The sequence below is a fragment of the Gossypium arboreum genome, chromosome 3 (genome assembly GCF_025698485.1).
Source record: "Gossypium arboreum isolate Shixiya-1 chromosome 3, ASM2569848v2, whole genome shotgun sequence".
NCBI lineage: Eukaryota > Viridiplantae > Streptophyta > Magnoliopsida > Malvales > Malvaceae > Gossypium > Gossypium arboreum.
This window is the reverse complement of record NC_069072.1, coordinates 130,867,526-130,876,337: the sequence shown is the minus strand read 5'-3', so window position 1 is coordinate 130,876,337 and position 8,812 is coordinate 130,867,526. Positions and strand designations below refer to the sequence as shown.

Here is an 8,812-nt window from a genome sequence, read left to right as displayed (position 1 = left end):
ATCATATAAAAATTTTAATTTATAATAGTAATTCGAGTTGGAAAAAAAAAATATATATATATATATGATAACAATATGTAAAGATCGTATCAGATTGGAGTAAACACAATCAAACGATCGGTTTATGAATGCCTCTACTACCATGCCAGCCAGACTGTAATGGAATGTCGTGATATTTACAACTAAATAAAGCTACGATGGTCTATAGAAAAATAGAGCACAACTCAGAAAAGACATTAACAAATAACTACATAAATTATCATTATTATTATTATCTTTCATAATAATTCCATAATATTACTAAGAAAATGCCCAATTTTTTGGATTCCTTTTCCTTATTTTTATCTTCGAGACTGCAAGAAGAAAAAATAAAAAGTACTGTTGTGTGATGATCATAGTTTCAAGATCCCTTCAAAGCTTTGCTCTTCGTAGTTCTAACTGAGCAATGGTACCCAAGTGCACTTCATCAGGTCCATCAGCGATTCTCAATGTTCTTGCTGATGCCCAAAGGTGTGCCAAAACAGTGTCGGATGATACCCCGGCTCCACCATGTACTTGTATTGCCCTGTCCAGTACCTTCAGGGCCATGTTCGGAGCTGCTACCTGCTCCATCCAACATCCAAAACTTTCTACTATAACAAAGTTCATTTTGAACCTGGATTGACATTTAATATGAACAACTAAAAATATAGGTTACCTTCGCCATTGCAATGGTTCCACGGGCTTTCTTGTTTCCAAGTCGATCAAGCTGGTCAGCTGCTTCAAGAACCAATAACCTAGTCTGCTCTAGTTCTATTCGACACTGCAAGAAGACCAACCTCAATTTAATCACTAAAAGGTACATCTCCTTCTCCAACTAACACAAATATCTGTCTATTCAACGTATATTGAATTACCTTTGCAAAATCCGAAAGAAATGAACCGTGTTGGGCAATATATTTTCCAAATGTTTTCCGATTAAGAGCCCTTTCAGCCATTAACTGCATGCCACGCTCAGCAGTGCCAATCAGTCTCATGCAGTGGTGCAGTCTTCCAGGGCCAAGTCTTCCCTTCAAGAATATAAACAGCGTAGATATAAGAATTATAACATACACTAAAGCCAATCACTCGACACCTACATTCTTGAAGATGGGTGGTTATTGCCATTACTAGATAATTTTTTGAACTCGAATATCAAATTTAAAGCAGGCCAAGCAATATGAAGTTTGAGTTCCTCTATTCGGGTAGATGCAAACCAACCAACTTTTGAGAACCACAGTACATCGAGATGGAATAGTGTGGGAAGTGGGTGAAACTCAAAACAGAATACATATGGCGAACTGTCATCCTTTCAATATAAATGGCAACTTTACCTGGGCAATCTCAAAGCCGCGTCCTTCTCCCAATAGAATATTCTTTGCTGGCACACGAACATTCTCAAAAGAAACTTCAGCATGTCCATGAGGAGCATCATCAAAGCCAAATACTGTTAGTGGTCTCTTTACGCATATCCCTGGAGTCTTAGTGTCCACTAAGATCATGGATTGCTGCTTGTGCTTGGGAGCAGTGAAGTCAGTTTTTCCCTGGATATCTCTCAGAAATCAGATCACCTTCTTTTAGTCAAATTAGTACTTGCAGTCACGTGTATCACATGTGAATTAAGCGTTTATTAACAAACGAATTCCTATAAAATTCATTATTTTTAATGTTAATTAAATTTAACATTAAAATTAAGGATGGAGACAAAAATATTGATGTAAAATTTAACTCTTATTTATCAGATAAATTTATTCAATACACAGATAATTTAGTCACTCGATGCCATTCTAGAAGACTAACCATGAGTATAAGAATTCTGCATCTTGGATCCATGGCTCCACTCGTCCACCACTTGGTCCCATTGATGATATACGAATCTCCTTGTCTATAAAAGGAGTGCATAGACGATGAGAAAAACTATGATGAGAGTTGTAATTCAGATAAGAATGTAACGCCATAAAATGTTACATAGTGACTTTCATCATGTTTCTCCAGGGGGTTGAAGTGAAATGACTGTTGTTTAAATCTTCATTCTTTTACCAGTGAATATATAGTTCATATGAAGACTAGAATTTGCTTAAAATTTCCTAAAATATGATTCGAGGAACATACCTTTTGATAGAACACTCGATATTGGTTGCATCTGAGGAAGCAACTTGTGGTTCTGTCATTGCAAATGCAGAGCGTATTTTCCCCTCAAGCAGTGGAACAAGCCATTCGTTTAGCTGTTCTTTAGTCCCATATCGCAACAATACCTACAAATGAAAAAATAAATGTAATGGTAAAACAACACACACTGATTTTGCTGGGTAGGAAGGATAGAAATTGGAGAGGAAGAAAAAAGAAAGAGGAAAATATGCCTTTTTCCCTTTCTTTCAATATTCTTGGCAAAAAATGGATAAGTAGAAATAAAAACAATAATTTTCTTTCCATCCATTACTTGGATAATTGAAAATGAGAGAATGGAAAATGGAAATTATACTGTCTTATCAGTGTAGGTTAAAAACTAAAGAATAATGTATAATCTTGTAAATATATGCATTTAGTTGAAGCAAGTTGAGAACTACCTTAGTTTGTACTAGAAGTAATCCTTACCTCCATATTCCCAGTGTCTGGTGCACCACAATTAAAGATCTGCGGAGCCCAAAGGGAGCGACCCATAATCTCACAAACGTATCCATATTCAAGGTTTGAGAGGCCCGCACCAAGTAAACGATCATGTGTACAGTGAGCACGTTCACTCCCATTAAAAATAAGTTCTTTTGCCCTAGCAGCACTATCAAACTGTACAAAAAACAGTTTCTCAAAAATGTCATATTTCCAAATGTACAGTAACATTTTAACAGCAAAAATGAGTAAAAATAGTAATTGGTGTAAAAATAGTTTGAAGCAGAACTTGCAATACATACAGGAATCCATAAGTTCCACAATCCTTCTTTCTTTGCAAGCTCTTTTAACCTCTCCTCCTCTGGATGCACTGTCCAACGTAAATCAGACCTTGCAAGTTTGTTGAATTCATTTTCCAAGGGATAAATGTGAACTTCCATGAACTGAATCAATTTGTTTCTCAATTCCTGAATCTTTTTACTAGGAACAAACCTCCCGCTTCCTTCTGGAAGGCCTTTGTTCTCAGTCCCGTATTGCCTACTACCTCGTGAAACTGGATTGAATAGTAAAAAGAACAAAAACACTTTAAACAATTGCTTTGGACCAAATACTTCAAAACCAAATTTATTTGCACATAAAGATGTTAAAACATAAAACAACTAAGATCCTAATGATGTTTCTTATATAATCTCCACGCTGCAGCTACAAGTAGATAACCTTATGACATTCATCACTAGAAGTATGTAAAAAATACTTTGAAACTTTCTCACAATGAATTTCAAACTCCTAAAGGTCCAGAAAGAAAGAAAAAGAAAAAAAGAAGGTTGAATGACTTAGCTACCAGAGGGGGGTTGCTCTGGAAGCACCGTCTTCTTTGAGATAAAATCCAAAGCAGAATCTACGAGACTCTTAGCATGACGTCCTGCATGTTCTGCACGTTTACCTCCTGATGCATTACCCTGCATTATTAAGATGAGTAAAACATTATATCAATATTGTAATTTCAAAATTAAAGCTTTTAACATAATGAATTATGATGAAAACCAAACCATTAAATGTCATGGAATACCATTAGCCATCTATTATACACTCCTGTGTAGATAGATGCTCCACGGAACAGGGAGAAGGCAACATAGAACTTCCATTCAGAGACAGGCCATGCTTTCCCCTACATAGCAACATTTTTCATCAAAAGCAATGTGTCAGTGAGTTAACAGAGCAGTTACCTTACAGTCGCTTGACATTTATGGGGAACTGAAAGCTAAGCAAATTCATGGCCGAAGAGATGAGGAAAATGGTAATAGAGGGGAATGGGGTGGGGTATGAGAGACACTTAACAATAATTCCCCAATGAAATGAGAAAAGTGTTATAGGTGTACATATTAATCAGGGCCATGTTTATGTGGTTACTTATATGGTTACTTACAGATTCAAGGCAGTATTCTGCCAGAAATTCAGCCTGTGTTGGTATCCCTTCAGGAATCCCAATGATCTCAAAACCTTTAACCAGTTCATCTGAACCAAGCCCTGCTTGTGCAATGTAAGGCTGCCAATAGAGTTTCGGTAAGCTTAGGTAATCAAAAGCTAAGAAGGTCTAATATGACTCGGTTCCCCTTTGTCCTATATTACAAAGGAAACTTGGTGATCACTGAAAAATGAGGAAAGAAAATGACATATAGAATATAAAAGTACCAGAAAGATATAGGTAATTGTTTTCTTTATGCAAAATGGAAAAGTTGGAAAATTGGCCAAGTACCATGCAGCTGTATGCAACGTCACACATTTGGTTTCCGATAGTAGACAGTTCCCAATCAAGAATACCAATGACACGATCCTGCATGTCAGGAGTATCTTATAAGGTATATTAGTTGGAGAATTCAAACATTAGAAATCGCCTGAAATACTACCAAAATTGCATAGCATATTATTGGGGTGCAATTGGACCATAATCAGATCTACATTACATCAAATAGTATATTACTTCATTCAAGATAGAATCATACACTTCAGCAATTAAAGATTATGAAGAACCCTACCTCGGTTGGATGAAAAACAACATTATCAACACGAAAATCTCCATGAACTAGGCCCCCTGTTGCACCTGATGCATCTTCTGGAGGAATATTCTTCCGCAACCAATCAACCAACTCAAACATCTTGGGATATCTCTCAGGTTTTCCTTCGCTAGTTGAAGCAAGGTATTGGTTAAACCATCTCTCTATCTAGAATTAGGAAAAACTACTTGTAAGACCCCATAAGTTCATTTTTCTTAAAAGGTCCAAAGACTTCAAAAGCCGACATGATTAGTTAATCTAATTAAGGACCGAGCTTGTACAATAATTTTCCATATAAATGGTCTTCATTCAATCAGCGAGAGCTTATATTACAAAAAGAAGAGTTCAATGACCTGTCTTTTACAATAGTTGTCTCGCCGCCCATAGCTTCCCAAACCAATGGCATCAATATTAGCAGAATGTAACGACGCTAGCACTTTAGCAGTTGCTTGATATATTGCCCGCCTCCTCTCGGGTGGAACACCCTTTTTAAACAGAATTAGTAATAGAACTCAATTCACAACCTCACAAGTCCAAGTAATAACCAAATCATGTCATTGAAAGGAAAATAACTATTCCAAACTTCAACCAGAAATTTAGAACACTGAAATATCATAGTCTTACCGGTAGACTTGGGTCTACAAATATCCGACCTTCCAAGTACTCCATGATGTAAAATGCAGTTCCAATTACAGTTGGATCGTTACACAAACAGAAGACCTTTGGAACTGGCACATTTGTATTATCCCCCAGGGCCTTGAGAACCTTAAAAAATACACAAACACAAAAAGGTAATTTTTTTTTCCTTATATTACATACAATGAAAAAGGTATATCCAACTAATTCTCTGCTGCAAATTTGACTAGCTGTCCACAGAGCTGCAACTTTTTTCCCATAAACACTTGATTTTTTTTCTCTATATAAAATGTAAAAATCATAAAATATTATATATTATATACCTTGAAAAGATTTATCATTGACTTTTGGTTAGTAGCTACCAAATCCAAGATCGAAGCTTTACACTCAATAAAGTAAAACTCAAACAAAAAAGAAAAAGGGTAATTTTTAAAAGAAATTAAAATTCACCTGAAATTCTCTCTCAACAGCATGAGCAGATTGAAGCAGCTTCCCAGGAGGTTTCTTCCTTAAAACGTAGCGTTTTACAGTTCCACTTCCCGTTTCCACTTCCATCAAATACGTCGGATTCGATTGTCCATGTCCGAACTACATTTCATGTAATCAAATCTCAAAACAGCAAAAACAAACAAATACTAAAAGAATAAAAGAATAATTTATATCTATGATGTAAAGAAAAACCTGAGAGAGGTTGAATTTTGAGGGAGAGAGAGGAAATCCAGGAACATTAGCTGAGGCATAGCCAAACAAGGCCTTAACATCGATTTTGTGAGCTTCCTGCACTGCCTCTACCAAATCACCCGTTCGATTCGCCATAGTTTACTATGGAGAAACAAGATAATCTTTCTTTTTTCTTTTCTCAGCTTCCTCTGAAAGCAAAGAAAGTACCAAATAAAGCGACCCGATTTTATGAAAGTTCGAATTTTGACGGAAAAAAGATGAAGACGGTTTTAAATCTGCCGTAGTTTCTGAAAAGAAAAATAATAATTAAATAATAATAATTAATTAAATCCTGAAGGAAAAGTCCCACACGTCCATACAATCAAAAAATATATTAATAATAAGGCAAATCCTGCTTGTTAGACCCTATTCTTTGTGTAAATTATGAATTTAGTATCTATATTTTAATTTAATCAATTTTAGTCTCTATTTTTTTCGAATTTTGAAATTTTAGTCTTCACCTCATGGTAGCAGCTAAATCTGTTTAGTGAAATTTTGTCATTAGTCTTGTATTATGCGTAAAATTATAAATTTAGTATATGTTCATCAATTGGGCCATTCTTATTCTTAGTAGCTATATATTTTTTAATTTCAAATTTTCAATCTTAATGCAAACAACAAATGTTAAATCTGTTTATTGATTTTTGTGAGTAATATGTTAAAATAATAAAACAAACTTAGCATCACACATGCGATAATATGTTTGACACATCAAATTTAAAAAATAACAAAACTTGATGAATTTAATAGTTATGATTTGGTTAGGACTAAAATTTTTAAATTTTAAAAATACAGAGACTAAAAATGACCAAATTAAAGTATATGTACTAAATCCATATAAAGTATAGGGTCTAATGGCAGAATTTGACCTTAATAATAAGTCTAATTCTGCTCCAATCCCCTTACACTTCACATATTTAACATTTAATCCTCCTATTCTTAATTCTAAAGATTCAATCTATCTATTATTTTGATTTAATAATTAAAATCCAATTGATAGCGTCATCAAAAGAATTTCATTAAATTATATTTTACAGACCTCATATATTCAATACACACATCGAGAGTCAAAATAAGTAAATAAAAATATTGAATTTGAGTTTTTAAGTTTCTGATCATATATACTATTTTTGACACAATTTGTTTTGTTTTTTTACACAATACCTAAAACTACCTCCCCATAATCTCTTCTCAACCCATAAATAGGAAGATAATGCACTTTAGCACACTCAAACTCACGTCCTCTTGTGTTGACAATAATATTCATACCAATCGAGTTAAGACAATAGGCTCTTTAATGATATTTTTAAGTAGTAAGAATAATTTGTTTTCCTTACATGAATTCATAATTTATACCGCATAAATAAATTTAAAAAATAGTTTTTCACTTTTTAATTTAACGATTGATTTAATTTTTAAAAAAAGTATTTTCCTATCCTTTCAAATTAACTTCAGAATTAAAAGTAAAATGACTTGAAAACTACAGAGACCGAAAACAAAATTAGACCTTAAAATGTATAAATTATGAAGTCATTTTCCATACCCATAAATATACGGAAAAGGAAGGAAATGTCAAAAAGCGATCTTGTCTTCTCACTGATCTTTATCATTATCTTATCTTGTCCTTTGAAATTAATAAAATAATTCTTATAAAAAATAAAAATAAAAACGTGTATCCGAAATTGGTAGAAACAAAATCAAAGAAAGGTTAAAATTAGTACAAACAAAGAGCCAAGAATATCCTCATCCAGACAGAAAATTATTCACTGGTTATGACAAAATCAAAGTGTAAAACACAACAATAACAATGTTATTACAGTAAAAAAGAAACATGTTAAAATTGCCAACTTTTTTTCTTTTAATTATTACAAGAATTTCGATGTTGTTGTTTCACTGCTTTCCCAATGGACTTCACCTAAAAACAGGATCATCAAGTTCATCCTTTCAATATTAAGATACTATTTTTCTAGTTTTATTGTATTCAATAGGAAAAAATTTAAAAATAAATTGAGAGTCAAAATTAAATTGTATAGTTTTATAATAATAATAATAATAATAATATAAATTTATTATTTTAATAATTTATATATTTAATATTCTTTAAAAATTAAATTAAATTTTTATTATTTTAAAAGATTAAAATATAATTTTATTATTAATTTAAAATTTTATAAATTATAAAAATTCTAAATAAAAATTTTCTCCTATCAAATTTCTAAAACAAAAATTTTCTCCTATCAAATTTCTCACTTCACCACTTATATAGAAAAATTAAGTCATCCTTTTTAACCAGCGGGACACCAATATGACAGCCAAGGACCTTGGCTTCATTGTTTTTGTAAATTTTGCATTTAATCCTCTAAAAATGAAAGGTTGTAAATTAGTTAAATGGTAAAATTTATATTTTAATCTTCAATAATTTTATACTTCTATCTTAAGTGTAAAATGGAAACAAATCGACAATCTTGATTTTTGTATAAGAGTGAAAACATGAACTAATGCCATGAAATGTGATTTAATCATTAATGCTTCTACTTGTGTCTCGAATGCAAATCTTATAAAAAAGATTTTATTTACGATTGGATCCTTAAACTATATTTATTTTCTTAATTTATACTTAAATTATCTTTTTAGTTCAAATATTTTAGCGCAATTAGAAAAATCTTTGTCCAATAAAATTATGCCACGTGTCTTAATTTTTCACGTCACTAAATTAGTGTGTAAATAGTTATAATTAAATGAAAATTGTATTATTATAAATTCTTTTTTGTTAAAGT

At 32.5% G+C, this 8,812-nt stretch overlaps 1 protein-coding gene across 1 annotated transcript; it reads right to left on the bottom strand.

Moving 5' to 3' along the window:
* Window positions 1-236: 236 nt before the first annotated feature.
* On the bottom strand, window positions 237-6,349 carry LOC108483320 (probable acyl-CoA dehydrogenase IBR3). Its single transcript, XM_017786655.2, has 17 exons — window positions 5,997-6,349; window positions 5,766-5,903; window positions 5,304-5,444; window positions 5,033-5,164; window positions 4,662-4,847; window positions 4,382-4,459; window positions 4,052-4,171; window positions 3,695-3,793; window positions 3,467-3,584; window positions 2,928-3,178; window positions 2,614-2,802; window positions 2,131-2,273; window positions 1,819-1,903; window positions 1,353-1,562; window positions 897-1,049; window positions 698-802; window positions 237-603 (listed from the first exon to the last, which is right to left on the bottom strand). The coding sequence occupies exons 1-17, from the start codon at window positions 6,129-6,131 to the stop codon at window positions 412-414; spliced, it is 2,475 nt and encodes an 824-aa protein (XP_017642144.1). The 5' UTR covers window positions 6,132-6,349; the 3' UTR covers window positions 237-411.
* Between the last annotated feature and the right edge of the window lie 2,463 nt (window positions 6,350-8,812).